Source organism: Mobula hypostoma, chromosome 3, assembly GCF_963921235.1.
Source record: "Mobula hypostoma chromosome 3, sMobHyp1.1, whole genome shotgun sequence".
Taxonomy (NCBI): Eukaryota; Metazoa; Chordata; class Chondrichthyes; order Myliobatiformes; family Myliobatidae; genus Mobula; species Mobula hypostoma.
In genome coordinates this window covers 224,182,073-224,200,791 of record NC_086099.1, presented here as the reverse complement: position 1 = coordinate 224,200,791, position 18,719 = coordinate 224,182,073, and the positions used below count along the sequence as shown (strand labels likewise).

At 44.7% G+C, this 18,719-nt stretch overlaps 1 protein-coding gene across 4 annotated transcripts in view; it reads right to left on the bottom strand.

Moving 5' to 3' along the window:
- Nucleotides 1–18,719, bottom strand: part of LOC134344575 (leucine-rich repeat-containing protein 14-like) — a 61,932-nt gene that overhangs the window by 23,588 nt on the left and 19,625 nt on the right. For all 4 annotated transcript variants that reach the window (XR_010017466.1, XM_063044626.1, XM_063044628.1 and 1 more), the window contains one exon: nt 5,704–6,345. Coding sequence is in view for 3 of the 4 variants with exons in the window: in XM_063044626.1 (XP_062900696.1) it covers nt 5,704–6,345 (642 nt within the window). In the remaining variant the exon portion in view is untranslated. The remainder of the gene's footprint in view (nt 1–5,703; nt 6,346–18,719) is intronic.

The following is an 18,719-nucleotide window of genomic DNA, read 5'->3' as shown; positions in this document are numbered from 1 at the left end:
TACTCCAAGATTAGTATAAAGTTTCTCTCCCACATAGCACTCCACTTTTCTAAGAGTGCCTATCTACGAGTCTCTTAAATGTGCTTAATGCATCCGTCTCTACCACCACACCTAGCAGCTCATTCCAAGCATCCACATCTGTAAAAAACTCAGCCTCAGACACCCCACCGATACTTACCTCCAATCATCTTAAGACTAGGCATTGCTTCCCTGAGATAAAGTCTCTGGCTGTCCACTCTATCATTGTCTATCATCTTGTACACCTCTATCTTTTTGCTCCAAAAAGAAAATTCCTAGCACACTCAACCTACAAGCTTTTCCTTCCAAAACTCATTTTTTGTGGAAGGAAAAAAGAAATGTAATCATGTTTTAGAAACCTACCAATTTCCACGGCTATCTTGACTATACCTCTACCCACCATCTCCTGTAAAAATGCGATTCCCTTTTCTCTGTTCCTTCATCTCTGCTGCAATTGTTCCTACGATGAAGCTTTTCTTTTCAGCACATTAGATATGTCCTCCTCCTTCAAAGAATGGGGTTTCTCTTCCTTCACCATTGATGCTGCCCTCACCTGCACCTCCTCCCCATTTCCCAGACATCTGCGCTCACCCCACCTTCCTGCTGCCTTAATTAACAGGGATAGAGTTCCTCGTCCTTTCCTACCACCCCATGAGACTCTGTATTCAACATATCATTCTCTGCAACTTCCACCATCTCCAAAGGGACCCGACCACCAAACATATCTTTACCTCCCACTTCTCTCTGCTTTTTGCAAGGGTCACTCCCTCCATGATTCCCTTGTCCATTTGTCCCTCCCCACAAATCCCCTTCCTGACACTTAACTCTGCAAGTGGCCAAAATGCTTCACCTGCCTATTCATCTCCTCCCTCACCTCCATTCGCAGCCTCAAACAGTCCTTCCAGGCGAGGAAGCATTCTACCTGTAAAACTGCTGGGGTTGCATATTATATCCGGTGCTCCTGATGCAGCCTCCTCTACATTGGTGAGACCCAACAGAAATTGGGGGACTACTTTGCTCTGCTCCATCCACCAAAAGCGGAATTTCCCAGCAGTCAATTTTAATTCTGATTCCCATTCCGACTCCTCTTTTGCCACAGAGAGGCCGCTCTCAGGGTGGAGGAGCAATACCTCATATTCCACCTGGGTAGCCTGATGGCATAAACAATGATTTCTCCTGGAATTTTTTTTTCCTTCCCCCTTCCCTCTTCTTATATTCCTGCTCTGGCCTCTTACCTCTTCTTCTCACCCATCACCTCCCTCTGGTGCTCTGCCTTCTTCCCTTTCTCTCATTGTCCACTCTCCTCTGTTATTAGATTTCTTCTCCAGATCTTTACCTGTGACCTAGCTTCACCTATTACCTTCCAGCTAAACCTCCTTCCCATTTATTCTGGCATCTTCCCCCTTCCTTTCCAGTCCTGATGAAGGGTCTCAGCTCGAAATGTTGACTGTTTATTCACTAGCATAGATGCTGCCCGACCTGCTGAATTCCACCAGCGTTCTGTGTGTCTTGACAGTTGAGTTGATTTGGGAAAAGGCGCTCCCACCTGCAAATTCTTGAATTCTACTCATTATTATCCACTATAAGGTGCAGTTGTAGTTGCCTCGTTAGAGAGCCCTATTCTTTATTATAAAAATTTTGATTTATTTATTTCATTTGGAGATGCAGTGTATAATAGGCCCTTCACCCAGCAACCCCAATTTAACCCTAACCTAATCACGCGACAACTTACAATGACCAATCTACCTACCCAGTACGTCTTTAGAATGTGGGAGGAAACTGCAGCACCCATAGAAATGGGTGTCCCCCTCAGCAACAAATATCTTGTTCTAGATGCTGTTGAGGGAGATGATCTGACAGGGGATGCCCACGGTGACCGGGTCTCTGGCACCGAGCCTGGCGCTGTTGTGCAGGAGGGAAGGAGGGAAAAGAGGAATGCAGTAGTCATAGGGGATTCCATAGTCAGGGGAACGGACAGGAGATTCTGTGAGCCTGATAGAGGTACCCGCATGGTGTGTTGCCTCCCAGGTGCCAGGGTACGGGATGTCTCAGATCGGGTCCAGAATATTCTGAAGGGGGAGGGCGAGCAGCAAGTTGTCTTGGTACATGTTGGTACCAATGACGTAGATAGGACAAGGGAGGAGGTCCTGAAGAGAGATTTCCAGGAGTTAGGAAGGAAGCTGAGAAGCAGGACCTCCAGGATAGTAATCTCGGGATTGCTACCTGTGCCACGTGCTAGCGAGGGCAAGAATAGTAGGATCAGGCAGATGAATGCGTGGCTGACAGACTGGTGCAGGGGGCAGGGCTACAGATTCTTGGATAATTGGGATCTCTTCTGGGGAAAGTATGACCTGTTCAAAATGGACAGGTTACACCTGAACGCGAAGGGGGCTAATATCCTGGCTGGAAGGTTTAATAGAGCTATCAGGGCGGGTTTAAGCTAATTTGGCAGGGGGATGGGAACCGGAATGATAGAGCGGAGGAAGGGGAAAACAGAAATAAATCTAAGATAGTGGGCAGTAAAGATGTCAGGAAAGACAGGCAGGTGATGGGGCAAATTTGTAGCCATTGGGATGAGTTGCAGTGAAATAAAGTTACAGTGAAATCAAAGCGAAAAGTACCAAATACTGGTCTTAAGGTGTTATACTTAAGTGCAGGCAGCATAAGGAATGGATGATCTTGTCGTACAGCTACAGATTGGCAGGTATGATATTGTGGCCATCACTGAGATGTGGCTAAAGGATGCATGTCTCTGGGAGCTGAATGTCCAAGGATACACGGTGTATCGGAAGGATAGAAAGGTAGGCAGAGGGGGAGACGTGGCTTTATTGGTAAGAAATGATATTAAATCATTAGAAAGAGGTGATATAGGATCAGAAGGTGCAGAATCGTTATGGGTTGAACTAAGAAATCGCAGGGGTAAAAGGACCCTGATGGCAGTTATTTATAGGCCTCCAAACAGCTGCAGTAATGTGGACTACAAATTACAACAGGAAATAGAAAAGGCTTGTCAGCCTTTTAACATGGGATTTTAACATGCGAGTGGATTGGGAAAATCAGGTCGGCACTGGATCTCAAGAGAGAGAATTTGTAGAATGTCTGCCAGATGGCTTTTTAGAACAGCTTGTTGTTGAGCCCACTAGGGGATTGGCTGTAATGGATTGGGTATTGTGTAATGAACCGGAGGTGATTAGAGAGATTGAGGTGAAGGAACCCTTAGGAGGCAGTGATCATAACATGATTCAGTTCACTGTGAAATTTTGAAAAAGAGAAACCAAAATCCGATGTGTCGGTATTTCAATGGAGTAAAGGAAATTACAGTGGCACCAGAGAGGAACTGGCCAAAGTTGACTGGAAAGGGACACTGGCAGGAAGGACAGCAGAGCAGCAGTGGCTGGAGTTTATGCGAGAAGTGAGGAAGGTGCAAGACAGGTATATTCCAAAAAAGAAGAAATTTTCGAATGGAAAAAGGATGCAACCGTGGTTGACAAGAGAAGTCAAGGCCAAAGTTAAAGCAAAGGAGAGGGCATACAAGGAAGCAAAAATTAGTGGGAAGACAGAGGATTGGGAAGTTTTTAAAAGCTTACAAAAGAAAACTAAGAAGGTCATTAAGAGGGAAAAGATGAACTATGAAAGGAAGCTAGCAAATAATATTAAAGAGGATACTAAAAGCTTTTTCAAGTATATAAAGAGTAAAAGACAGGTGAGAGTAGATATAGGACCGATAAAAAATGATGCTGGAGAAATTGTAATGGGAGATAAGGAGATGGCAGAGGAACTGAACGAGTATTTTGCATCAGTCTTCACTGAGGAAGTTATCAGCAGTATACCGGACACTCAAGGGTGGCAGGGAAGAGAAGTGTGCGCAGTCACAATTACGACAGAGAAAGTACTCAGGAAGCTGAATAGTCTAAAGGTAGATAAATCTCCTGGACCAGATGGAATGCACCCTCGTGTTCTGAAGGAAGTAGCTGTGGAGATTGCGGAGGCATTAGCGATGATCCTTCAAAAGTCGATAGATTCTGGCATGGTTCCGGAGGACTGGAAGATTGCAAATGTCACTCCGCTATTTAAGAAGGGGGCAAGGAAGCAAAAAGGAAATTATAGACCTGTTAGCTTGACATCGGTGGTTGGGAAGTTGTTGGAGTCGATTGTCAAGGATGAGGTTACAGAGTATCTGATGGCATATGACAAGATAGGCAGAACGCAGCATGGATTCCTTAAAGAAAAATCCTGCCTGACAAACCTATTACAATTTTTTGAGGAAATTACAAGTAGGCTAGACAAGGGAGATGCAGTGGATGTTGTATATTTAGATTTTCAGAAGGCCTTTGACAAGGTGCTACACATGAGGCTACTTAACAAGATAAGAGCCCATGGAATTACAGGAAAGTTACATACATGGATAGAGCGTTGGCTGATTGGCAGGAAACAGAGAGTGGGAATAAAGGGATCCTATTCTGGTTGGCTGCCAGTTACCAGTGGGGTTCCACAGGGGTCGGTGTTGGGGCCGCTTCTTTTTACATTGTACATCAACGATTTGGATTATGGAATAGATGGCTTTGTGGCTAAATTTGCTGACCATACGAAGATAGGTGGAGGGGCCGGTTGTGCTGAGGAAACAGAGAGTCTGCAGAGAGACTTGGATAGATTGGAAGAATGGGCAAATGAAATACAATGTTGGAAAGTGTATGGTTATGCACTTTGGCAGAAGAAATAAACAGGCAGACTATTATTTAAACAGGGAAAGAATTCAAAGTTCTGAGATGCAACGGGACTTGGGAGTTCTCGTACAGGATACCCTTAAGGTTAACCTCCAGGTTGAGTTGGTGGTGAAGAAGGCAAATGCAATGTTGGCATTCATTTCCAGAGAAATAGAGTATAGGAGCAGGGATGTGACGTTGAGGCTCTATAAGGCGCTGGTGAGACCTCACTTGGAGTACTGTGGGCAGTTTTGGTCTCCTTATTTAAGAAAGAATGTGCTGACGTTGGAGAGGGTACAGAGAAGATTCACTAGAATGATTCCAGGAATGAGAGGGTTAACAGATGAGCAACGTTTGTCCGCTCTTGGACTGTAATCCTTGGAGTTTAGAAGAATGAGGGAGACCTCATAGAAACATTTCGAATGTTAAAAGGCATGGACAGAGTGGATGTGGCGAAGTTGTTTCCCATGATGGGGGAGTCTAGTATGAGAGGGCATGACTTAAGGATTGAATGGCGCCCATTCAGAACAGAAATGCGAGGAAATTTTTTTAGCCAGAGGGTGGTGAATCTATGGAATTTGTTGCCACAGGCAGCAGTGGAGGCCAAGTCATTGGGCATATTTAAGGCAGAGATTGATAGGTATCTGAGTAGCCAGGGCATCAAAGGTTATGGTGAGAAGGCGGGACAGTGGGACTAAATGGGAGAATGGATCAGTTCGTGATAAAACGGCGGACCAGACTCAATGGGCCGAATGGCCGACTTCTGCTCCTTTGTCTTATGGTCTAGAAACCGATGCATTCCACAGGGAGGACATACAGAGGCTCCTTACAGAGGACACTGGGATTGAACTCTGACGCCCTGAGCCCTGAACTGTAATGGTAACAGTCCACTGTGACACACCGTTACATTGAATGTGGTTACCGTGGTCAACCAGCGGCACTCAATAAAAGGAAGTGGGAGAAAACAACGTCAAATATTTACCTCAGCAGTTCACTGATTCTTCCTGACAGTCTGCAGGATGCCAAATTTAACTCCTTCACATTAGGCAGCTGACCGAACACAGACACCATGCTTTGGAAGGATTCCTCTATTTCTGGAGTCATGTTTCTTACGTCAATATTACTGTAGGGGAGCTTCAGACTGATCAGATTCTCAAACATGGGCAAGGAAGGGAAGACCGTGCTCAGACAGCAAAGACCAAGGTTGTTATAGCGTAGCTCAAGCTTCCTGAGAACCACGGTGTCCAAAAGCTCCAAGATACTGATGGTTTTCTTGGCAGATAATTCTTCCGCCCGAAGGTCACGGCATTTCAGACACAAGGGAGAGGTCTTCCCCACCTGCAGCGCATCCTTCACCGTCCCGTAAGAGTTACTTGTGACAAAGAGATTGGCATGTATCTCCACACAAATCGGATTTTCACATGCACCTTCCAAAGGAACCCCACTCTTCCCCTTCCTCCGTTTAGATGAACTTAATTCATCCCTCCTGCTAGTCCGGGATACTTCAATGCAGGCTTTAGCTAGAGCCACTGTTCGGGACCACTGTCCGATGGTATCTGCATCTTGCTTGTCCCCATCATCTTGCAGACCTGTGAGATCCACGACACGGAGCGATCGATGTTTCCTGTGGATTAAGGATTGAAGCCATGAGACTTAAGTTAAGGCTTGACATAACCGTATTGTAACAATTCATCTAATTAGTCATAATCACACTCTATGAATGAGTACGAGAAAACAATATTCTGCACTGAAGTTTGTAGCATAAACAGTTTAAGGCTCTTTCAAGTTGAATTGTCATTCAATCATATATGAATACTCATGAATACAGCCAAACGAAACAGTATTCCTCCAGGTCCAAAGTGCAAACCACAGTACGAACAGTCACACACAGTACAAGGCACATGTAACACATAAGACAGCAGTAAAAAGTCACACACAGAAAGTATAGGCCAAGTCTCTGAGTGACGTGTCCCGTAGATAGATGGTGCATGGATGTTGTTGGCAAGAACAAGCCCGCAGTGATCTGTAGACTGGTGTGGGAGAGAACAGGGGCGTGGTGGCTGTGCTAGAATCCATGCTGGGTTGGGCACTAGCACTCCGTTAGTGCCGCGTTCCAGTGTTTGCTCCCAGAAAACAGGCTGGGTTGACTTCATCTGCGGCTGACCCAACGCAAAACGGTCTGACGCTTGTTCCTGCAGAAACATGGCTCCAGGACAACATCACATGCACCATCAATCTTCAGCCTATGTCGCTCAGGGACTTGTTGTGGTTGTATGAGTTATCGTAACTATACCTGCTGGATGCTGTCTGCCACTGCATGGACTATGCGCTGCATTTTGCATTTTGGATGGCATGTTGTTTTGTTTAGCTGTATACATGTGTAGGTTGAATGACAATTAAACTTGAACTTAGACCATAAGAATTAGATAATTTAGCCCATCGAGTCTGCTCCACCATTTCATCACGGCTGATCCATTTTCCCTCTCAGCCAAAATCTCCAGCCTTCTCCCCCTATCCCTTCACGCCCTGAATTATCAAGAATCTGTCAACCTCTGCCTTAAATATACCCAATGATCCACCTGTGGCAACTTGAACTAACAAGGTAGTGTTCATCGGTTTATGAACTATTCTGAAATCTGATGACGTAGAGTGTGGGGAGTTTCAACAGTATAATGGACAGCCAGCACAAAGGCATTATCTTCCTGAAGTGAGAGAAAGGCAAAGGGAATGTAGTAACTGAAGTCTCAATATCCAGAACACACCTGACAAAATTCCACACCAAACACTGGCTATCACAATTTAACCCCACGGAGTACAAGGGGTTGTGATAATGTTAGTGAAAAGATTTTCCCCAAAACCTGAAAGAAAATAATGGTAAACTGCAGCTTCTGAGACTGGGAGGCGAGTCAAGAGTGCAGCTTTGTTGCGTTTACTTGGCTATGGACACGCAGGGTAAAGGTCAAAATTTGTGGACAACACCACAGTTGTATATGAAGATTAGCATAGGGAGGTGTAAGACCATAAGGCCAGGAGCAGAATTAGACCATTTGGCCCATCGAGCCTGCCTCGCCATTCCATCAGGGGAACAGACAGGAGATTGTGTGGATGTGAACAGGACACCCGAATTGTACGTTCCCTCCCAGGTGCCAGAGTCAGGGGTATCTCTGATCATGTCCACAGCATTTTGGAGGGGGAGGGAGAGCAGCCAGATGTCTTGGTGCGTGTTGGTATCAATGACATAGGAAGGAAAAGCAAAGAAGGTCCTGAAAAGAGAATTTAGAGAGCTGAGAAGCAGGATCTCCAGGGTTGTAATTTTTGGATTGCTGCCTGTGCCACGTGTGAGTGAGATTAGAAAGAGGGTGATTTGGCAGATAAATGCCTGGCTGAGAAGCTGGTGCAGGGAGCATGGCTTCAGGCTTTTGGAACACTGGGATCTCTTCTGGGAGAGGCGAGAACTGTACAAAAGTAAAGGGTTGCCACCTGAGCCCAAAGGGGGCCAATGTTCTCACGAGCAGGTTTGTTAGAGTGGTTGGTGAGGATTTAAACTAATTTGGCAGGGGGGTGGAAACTGGAGTGAAGGGACTCAGTATATCATAGATGGTAAAAAAGCAAAGATAGCGTGCAGTCAGACTGTCAGGAAGGGCAGGCAGGTGATCGGACAAAATTTCAGCCAGCAGGGTGAGTATCCGTGCATGAGGGATGCAGAATTAAAAAGGGTAGCAAATACAATACTCAAAGTGTTCTATCTCAATGCACAGAGTAGAAGATATAAGGTGGATGATCTTGTTGCACATTACAGATTGCTAGGTGTGGTGTTGTGGCCATCACTGAATCGTGGCTGAAGGATGGTTGTAGTTGGGAGCTGAATATCCAAGGTTACACATTGTATTGGAGGGATAGGAAGGTAGGCAGAGGGGGCGGTGTGGCTCTGCTGGAAAAGAATGGCATCAAATCAGTAGAAAGATGTGACATGATAGGGAAAAGTTATCATGGTTTCCTTAAGGGGAAATCTTGCCTGACGAACCTGCTGGAATTCTTTGAGGAGATTTCAAGTAGGATAGATAAAGCAGACACAGTGGATGTTATATATTTGGACTTTCAGAAGGGCTTTGACAAGGTGCCACACGAGGCTGCTTACCAAAAGCCAATGGTATTACAGCACAGTTACTGGCATGGTTAGAGCATTGGCTGATTGGTAGGAGGGAGCAAGTGGAAATAAAAGGACCCTTTTCTGGTTGGCTGCCAGTGAGTAGTGGTGTTCCGCAAGGGTAGGTGTTGGGACTGATTCTTTTTATGCTGTATATCAATGATTCAGATGATAGAATAGGTGACTTTGTTGCAAAGTTTGCAGAGGATACAAAGATTGTTAGAGGGGCAGGTAGTGCTGAGGAAACAGGTGGGGTGCAAAAGGACAAACAGATTGGGAAAATGAGCAAGGAAGTGGCAAATGAAATATACTGTTGGAAAGTGCATGGTCATGCACTTTGGTAGGAGAAATAAATCTGCGGACTATTTTCTAAACAGGGAGAAAATTCAAAAATCTGAGATGCAAAGGGACTTGGGAGTCCCTGTGCAGAACACCCTAAAGGTTAACTTGCAGGTGAGGAAGGCAAATACAATGTTGCCATTCATTTCAAAAGGTCAAGAATGCAAGAGCAAGGATGTGATGCTGAGGCTTTATAAGGCACGGGTGAGGCCTGACCTTGAGTACTGTGAAAAACTTTGGGCTCCTCATCGAAGAAAAGATGTGCTGGCATTGGAGAGGGTTCAGAGGAGGGGAAGAAAGGATCAGCCATGATAGAATGGTGGAGCATACTCGATGGGCCAGATGGTCTAATTCTGCTCCTATGTCTTATGGTATGTTCTTTTGAAAAGTTAGTTAAGCATACAAGCTCCCGGTCTTCAAAAGTGCAAGGGAAGATTATACTGAGCTTTTGCAAACCAATGTCAGCAGCTTAATCTATTGAAATGAAAAAGAAATGCAGATGTTAACAATATGAAATAAAAACAAAGGAACTGAAGATACTCAGCAAATCGGGCAGAGTCTGTAGAGAGAGAAATCAAATTCACATTTCAGGTCGGTGACTATTTATCTGATGCCTCATCTGCTGAGTACATAGAACTTGAAGAGCAAGACAAATGGAAAATTCTGGAATAAGGGAGAATTCGCCAGCCACAGCAGGTAGCAGTGGGTCAGGGCAGTGAATCCACAGAATATCACAGCACATTACGGGCCATTCGGCCCACAATATTGTGCCAACCCTTTAGCCTACTCTAAGATGAATCTAACATCCCAATTCCAAGTAGCTATCCATTTTTCCTTCATCCATGTGACCAAGTGTCTCTTCGATGTCCCTAATGTATCTGCCTCAACTACCACCCCGACTGCGTATTCGATATAGTACTTCAGTATCAGTATTCTCCAATACTCAAGTAAATACTCCTTCAAGAGGTTTCAGCGAGGGTTCAGAATGAGGGGCTTCAGTTAAAAGGTTAGGTTAGAGAAACTGGGTGTGGGAAAGAGCAAGTGGAAAAATTGGTAGAGGTGTATAAGATCAATGAGTTTGGGGGTGGGGTAGAAGGAACAGGGGATAGAGTCAAAGCAATGGGCAAAGACAAGAAATATCATCCACATGTGAAGTCACACAAGTGGCAAAGAAACAGTATATACATAGAGATCTGTTCAGGCTTAGGTAGAATGGAGTAAGGAACATCAAGAAACTTGGTAGACCTAGAATCTATTCCACCAACTTTGGTTTCTGCAATGGATAATTTGTCGGTCTTTTTAGTTGATAGGAACTGTACCTGTGTTTTGGAAATCATTAATCCTTTGTTTGAGAAATGCTTTGTACTTTGAAAATGGTTTGTAATTGGGAAATGTTTAAGATAGAAATCCTGAGTTTTAAATGTGTTTTAAGAATATGTGGAATAAATGCGTATCACTGAAAATAAATGAACTGTGATTTAAAGTACTTTGTTAGCTGTAAGTACCTTCTCCTTGATAGGGAAAAGGAACCCAATGATCGAATAGTGGGTACTGGCAACTAATCTCACCGTGGAGAATAAACAGGGAAGAGAACGAGTCTTTGAAGGTTGTGTAGTTACATTATAATCTCCCTTTAGTGAGAGTACTACTTACTGCCTTTTACACTACTGATGTTTAGGGTAGCAATGAAGGTCCTCCATCTGTCTGTCCAGACACACACACAGATAGAGAAGGATTTGTCATTGCTGCTTCCAGAACAATTTTTTTTTACCAGTCAGGGCTGTTAGCTCTGAGCTGAACCCCTTAACCTGGAGGACTGGTAACCACTCTTAGTCTGGCCTTTACCCTTTGACCCGTTTAACATGGGTGACCCTACCTAGAGCCAAAGCACAAGGCCTTGATTCCAGCCAACATAGCTCTTTGGGTCATTAAAACACACAAGCCTCCAAACCCTATGATAAGGTTGTGGTCCTCTTGAAGGTTTAGTGTGAGGACTCGTGCTATTTATATCTGATAGGGCTTAAGCTCTTCATCTGAGTTTAGAACTTCACGGTCAGCAAACTGTGACAATATATTTCAAGAGGACTTTAAAGAATATTGAAGTGGCAAGAGAGAATAGTTCAATTTAAAGAGGATACTGATGTGGTTGGATTCAAAGAAGGAAGTCTGAGAGTCGGAGTGGGAGTGCGGAGGAAGACATTTTTGAACTTCTCATTTTTTTTCCCTCCGTCGGTGTTCAGAAAGGCGGGACTGCGCAGGCGTGTGATTTCGGGCAGTGCAGTGCGGCAGATTTAAAAGGAACAGAGCCTCATAGAGCGGGCAGCGGAGTTTGCGGGCGGCGGAGTGAGCTGGGAGCAGAGTGAAGGCTTAAGGGCTTCGGCTCAACGGGCTTAGGCGGAAACGGGCGAGGCGAGGAAGGTTTGGCATTCATTTTCTGTTGTTATTTGAGGAGAGGGGCAGTATGAGTGTGAGGGCAGTTTGTTGTTCTCGGTGTCAGATGTGGGAGGCCCTGGAGTCTCCAAGCCTGCCGGACGTCCACATCTGTGCCAGGTGCATCGAGATGCAGCTCCTAAGGGACCGCGTTACGGAACTGGAGCTGCAGCTCGATGTCCTTCGTCTGGTCAGGGAGAGTGAGGAGTTGATAGAGAGGAGTTACAGGCAGGTGGTCACACCGGGGCCACGGGAGGCAGACAAGTGGGTCACGGTTAGGAGGGGGAAGGGGAAGGGGAAGAGTCAGGTAATAGAGAGTACCCCGGTGGCTGTGCCCCTTAACAATAGGTACTCCTGTTTGAGTACTGTTGGGGGGGACAGCTTACCTGGGGGAAGCGACAGTGGCCGTGCCTCCGGCACAGAGTCCGGCCCTGTAGCTCAGAAGGGTAGGGAAAGGAAGAGGAGGGCAGTTGTGATAGGGGACTCGATAGTAAGGGGGTCAGATAGGCGATTCTGTGGACGCAGTCCAGAGACCCGGATGGTAGTTTGCCTCCCTGGTGCCAGGGTCCAGGATATCTCTGATCGTGTCCAAGATATCCTGAAGTGGGAGGGTGAGGAGCCAGAGGTCGTGGTACATATAGGTACCAATGACATAGGTAGGGAAAGGGAAGAGGTCCTGAAAGGAGAATATAGGGAGCTAGGAAGGGAGTTGAGAAAAAGGACCGCAAAGGTAGTAATCTCAGGATTACTGCCTGTGCCACGCGACAGTGAGAGTAGGAATGCAATGAGGTGGAGGATAAATGCGTGGCTGAAGGATTGGAGCAGGGGGCAGGGATTCAAGTTTTTGGATCATTGGGACCTCTGTTGGCGCAGGCGTGACCTGTACAAAAAGGACAGGTTACACTTGAATCCTAGGGGGACCAATATCCTGGCAGGGAGATTAGCGAGGGCTACTGAGGTGACCTTAAACTAGAATGGTTGGGGGGTGGGAATCAAATTAAAGAGGCTAGGCGAGAGGAGGTTAGTTCACAACAGGGGGATGGGAACCAGTGCAGAGAGACAGAGGGGTGTAAAGTGAGGGTAGAAGCAAAAAGTAGTAAGGAGAAAAGTAAAAGTGGCAGGCCGAAAAATCCAGGGCAAGCATCAAAAAGGTCCACTTTTCAACATAATTGTATAAGGGCTAAGAGAGTTGTAAAAGAGCGCCTGAAGGCTTTGTGTGTCAATGCAAGGAGCATTCGTAACAAGGTGGATGAATTAAAAGTGCAGATTGTTATTAATGAATATGATATAGTTGGGATCACAGAGACATGGCTCCAGGGTGACCAAGGATGGGAGCTCAACGTTCAGGGATATTCAATATTCAGGAGGGATAGACATGAAAGAAAAGGAGGTGGGGTGGCGTTGCTGGTTAAAGAGGAGATTAACGCAATAGAAAGGAAGGACATAAGCCAGGAAGATATGGAATCGATATGGGTAGAGCTGCATAACACTAAGGGGCAGAAAATGCTGGTGGGAGTTGTGTACAGGCCACCTAACCGTAATAATGAGGTCGGGGATGGTATTAAACAGGAAATTAGAAATGTGTGCAATAAAGGAACAGCAGTTATAATGGGCGACTTCAATCTACGTGTAGATTGGGTGAACCAAATTGGTAAAGGTGCTGAGGAAGAGGATTTATTGGAATGTATGTGGGATGGTTTTTTGAACCAACATGTCGAGGAACCAACTAGAGAGCAGGCTATTCTAGACTGGGTTTTGAGCAATGAGGAAGGGTTAATTAGCGATCTTGTCGTGAGAGGCCCCTTGGGTAAGAGTGACCATAATATGGTAGAATTCTTCATTAAGATGGAGAGTGACATAGTTAATTCAGAAACAAAGGTTCTGAACTTAAAGAGGGGTAACTTTGAAGGTATGAGACGTGAATTAGCTAAGATAGACTGGCAAATGACACTTGAAGGATTGACGGTGGATATGCAATGGCAAGCATTTAAAGATTGCATGGATGAACTACAACAATTGTTCATCCCAGTTTGGCAAAAGAATAAATCAAGGAAGGTAGTGCACCCGTGGCTGACAAGAGAAATTAGGGATAGTATCAATTCCAAAGAAGAAGCATACAAATTAGCCAGAAAAAGTGGCTCACCTGAGGACTGGGAGAAATTCAGAGTTCAGCAGAGGAGGACAAAGGGCTTAATTAGGAAGGGGAAAAAAGATTATGAGAGAAAACTGGCAGGGAACATAAAAACTGACTGTAAAAGCTTTTATAGATATGCAAAAAGGAAAAGACTGGTAAAGACAAATGTAGGTCCCCTACAGACAGAAACAGGTGAATTGATTATGGGGAGCAAGGACATGGCACACCAATTGAATAACTACTTTGGTTCTGTCTTCACTAAGCAGGACATAAATAATCTTCCGGAAATAATAGGGGACAGAGGGTCCAGTGAGATGGAGGAACTGAGCGAAATACATGTTAGTAGGAAAGTGGTGTTAAGTAAATTGAAGGGATTAAAGGTAGATAAATCCCCAGGGCCAGATGGTCTGCATCCCAGAGTGCTTAAGGAAGTAGCCCAAGAAATAGTGGATGCATTAGTGATAATTTTTCAAAACTCATTAAGATTCTCGACTAGTTCCTGAGGATTGGAGGGTGGCTAATGTAACCCCACTTTTTAAAAAAGGAGGGAGAGAGAAACCAGGGAATGATAGACCGGTTAGCCTAACGTCGGTGGTGGGGAAACTGCTGGAGTCAGTTATCAAAGATGTGATAACAGCACATTTGGAAAGCGGTGAAATGATCGGACAAAGTCAGCATGGATTTGTGAAAGGAAAATCATGTCTGACGAATCTCATAGAATTTTTTGAGGATGTAACTAGTAGAGTGGATAGCGAAGAACCAGTGGATGTGGTATATTTGGATTTTCAAAAGGCTTTTGACAAGGTCCCACACAGGAGATTAGTGTGCAAACTTAAAGCACACAATATTGGGGTTAAGGTATTGATGTGGATAGAGAATTGGTTAGCAGACAGGAAGCAAAGAGTGGGAATAAACAAGACCTTTTCAGAATGGCAGGCAGTGACTAGTGGGGTACCGCAAGGCTCAGTGCTGGGACCCCAGTTGTTTACAATATAGATTAATGACTTGGATGAGGGAATTAAATGCAGCATCTCCAAGTTTGCGGATGACACGAAGCTGGGTGGCAGTGTTAGCTGTGAGGAGGATGCTAAAAGGATGCAGGGTGACTTGGATAGGTTGGGTGAGTGGGCAAATTCATGGCAGATGCAATTTAATGTGGATAAATGTGAAGTTATCCACTTTGGTGGCAAAAATAGGAAAACAGATTATTATCTGAATGGTGGCCGATTAGGAAAAGGGGAGGTGCAACGAGACCTGGGTGTCATTATACACCAGTCATTGAAAGTGGGCATGCAGGTACAGCAGGCGGTGAAAAAGGCGAATGGTATGCTGGCATTTATAGCAAGAGGATTCGAGTACAGGAGCAGGGAGGTACTACTGCAGTTGTACAAGGCCTTGGTGAGACCACACCTGGAGTATTGTGTGCAGTTTTGGTCCCCTAATCTGAGGAAAGACATCCTTGCCATAGAGGGAGTACAAAGAAGGTTCACCAGATTGATTCCTGGGATGGCAGGACTTTCATATGATGAAAGACTGGATCAACTAGGCTTGTACTCGTTGGAATTTAGAAGATTGAGAGGGGATCTGATTGAAACGTATAAAATCCTAAAGGGATTGGACAGGCTAGATGCAGGAAGATTGTTCCTGATGTCAGGGAAGTCCAGAACGAGGGGTCACGGTTTGAGGATAAAGGCGAAGCCTTTTAGGACTGAGATTAGGAAAAACTTCTTCACACAGAGAGTGGTGAATCTGTGGAATTCTCTGCCACAGGAAACTGTTGAGGCCAGTTCATTGGCTATATTTAAGAGGGAGTTAGATATGGCCCTTGTGGCTTGGGGGAATCAGAGGGTATGGAGGGAAGGTTGGTGCAGGGTTCTGAGTTGGATGATCAGCCATGATAATAAATGGCAGTGCAGGCTCGAAGGGCCGAATGGCCTACTCCTGCACCTATTTTCTATGTTTCTATGTTTCCTATTGTGTAAAAAGACTGGTCAAACAATCTGCTTCTGCCGAGATTCTATGCAGTTTTAGTAAACAAGAGTGTATCAAGTTATTTTACAAATTTCTGCTTATTAATTAATGCCTCAAACTTTAAGCAGAAAATGTAGTCAACATCTGAAGAAAAATCATCAGATCTACAACTGCATGACAACCTCAAGGCTCAGCACATATGTAGAATCTACTTCATTCAACCAACCCCCAACCATTTCAAGATTCAAGATTGCTTAATGTCATTTCCAGTAGATAAGCGTAAAGGAGAACAAACTAATTGCTGTTCCGGATCAGATGCAGCACCAAAAAAACCCCACAAAAAGATAAAGAACACAATAAAAGTAATAAACTACATGATAAATATAAATACAAAAGCAAGAGAAAATCTGCAGATGCTGGAAATACATAAGACAGATTTTATACAGATTGATTGTACGTCAATAAAGTGACACAAGGCATGGGTGTCTGCACAAAAGTGTCTGTACAGGAAATGATCGAGTAGTGGTGGTTGGGGGGTGCGGGGTGGGTGTGGAGCGGTGGGTTAGTGGGTAGTGGTTTGACCAGCCTTACTGCATGGGAAAAGTAACTGTTTTTGGGTCATTGCTGAACTGCAAAGCAAAAATCTACATCTTAAATTCACAGTTCTCTCCCTCATGTTTGCAGATATAGAGAACATTACTGCAGGGTTACACTATTTAGCACTGCCACACCCTTCAGCAGGATCAAAGCTGAAAGTCCACTTCAGTTTCCGGTCCCTGTTTTCTCCATGTATCCCTTAATCCTCTTAGGCAGTAAGTCAAAGTAAATTTATAATCAAAGTATGTATACGTCACCATATACCATCCTGAGATTCATTTTCTGGAAGGCATTTACAGGAAAATAAAGAAATACAGCAGAATTTATCAAAAAAACTATAAACACTGACATAAACAATGTGCAAAAGATGACTAATTGTGCAAATACAAAAAAAAACTGAGAACATGAGTTGTAGAGTCCTTGAAAGAGTGAGTATATATACTGTTTAGAGTCTAAGCCGTATGGGCGCCAGTAAACTGAAATGCTCCCGCGCACATAGCCTTTGTTGCCTTGTAGATGGAATTTTTAAAACACTGGACAACGGGGTGACCGGTTGGGGCACCCTTTGAGAGAAGGGTAGTGCAGTCTGATGTGACCAGAATGAACATTAAATTTTCCTGAATGCCACTGATATCGCTTTGCTTTGGAAACTGAAGTCAAAAACCTCAGTTTATTAAAGAACAATGCATAGCAAAGCAAATATAGCTCCTCCTCATTTAACGAAGGACACTTTTGATGGCATCATTTCTGGTTTATCTGCCACCCTTGTGCCTCTCGCTGTCATTCTGGAGACGCGCAGCCCTTTCATCCCCCGTCTCTTCATCTCTTCTGCTGATTGTTGTTTGTCTCTGATCCTGGAGACGTGCATGCCTCTCCTCCTCTGTCTCTTCTTCTCTCATCTTTTTTTGTCCTGACTCTCTGATCCTGGAGTCGTGCGGCTCATCCGATTCTTGTTCCCTCCCTCTCCTTGCTGCTTCCTGACAACGTCTGGCGTCATCTCTTGATCATAATGTTCCCCTTCCCTTTCCACGCGGCATAATTTGGCTGACCTTTTTTTTAACCCTAATGCTGGATAGAAGATACGAAGCAATAACACCAAAGGATGATTATTCTTGATGATGTGGTTGGCGCTCTCCTAAATAGACGTGATATAGTCACCGCTGTCTTTTGACTGCAGCAAAGGGTTTTATGGGTGTCTCGAAGTATGACATTACAATAAGATTTAATTGTCTGCTATTGATGGGTGGCAGTTAGATCTGTCCCAGTCTTGCACATTCTGATGGTGATTAGCAGAATGTGACCCACGAAACAGAGCTGCCCTGCCCTTTTGCTCCGGTAGGTGTCACTGCTGAGACTGGCCGTGCGCATGCGTCGGGCTGTCGCGTCCCGATTTCCGTGATGGCCGATTGGGTCTTGGGTTAAAAGGGAGCCTGTTGATTTTGGCCAATGAGCAATTTTATACGAATATATAACCCTGAACTTTGCCTGCATTCTGTAAGTTAGCGCATTTTAATTCGATTTAGCCAAAAAAAGTGCCGCTGTAATGCAGCGTTTGCGCTAATTGGAGGTCACAAACAGACAGACAGAGCATGAGAGTTTTAGTAGTATATAGATTAGATTATGAGGACACGCAGTCCTCTTTTATAGTCATTTAGTAATGCATGCATTAAGAAATGATACAATATTCCTCCGGTGTGATATCACAGAAACACAGGACAGACCAAGACTGAAAAATTGACAAAAACCACATAATTATAACATATAGTTACAACAGTGCAAGCAATACCATTACTTGATGAAGAACAGGCTACGAGTACAGTAAAAAAATTTCAAAGTCTCTCGAAAGTCCCACATCTCATGCAGACGGGAGAAGGAAGAAAACTCTCCCTGCCTTGCCCGACCACAGTCCGACTCTGAGTCGTCCGAAAACTTCGAGCCTCTGACACCGAGTACCATCTCTGCTGAGCGCTTCGACCCCAGCCCCGGCCGCCAGCAGCAGGCAAAGCCGAGGATTTTGGGGCCTTCTCTCCGGAGATTCTCGATCGCACAGTAGCAGCGGCAGCGAACCGGGCATTTCAGAAGTCTCTCCAGATGTTCCTCCGTGCTTCTCACGTCTGTCTCCATCAAATCAGAATTGTGCACGGCATCCTACTTACAAATACGATATCATTTCACCGGAGAGCTGCGCGCACTGCGTCGCGCCACCATCTTCTCCTCCCACTGAGGAGGTAGAGTATAATGTTAATATAATCTTGTGTTAATGAATATAATCCACATTCTCTAAATAAATAAATGCACCACAACTGTTACTTTGAAACATTTTAGAGCTTCAACATATTTACATTATCAGTGTTTCCAGTTACAACACTTGTTACAAATT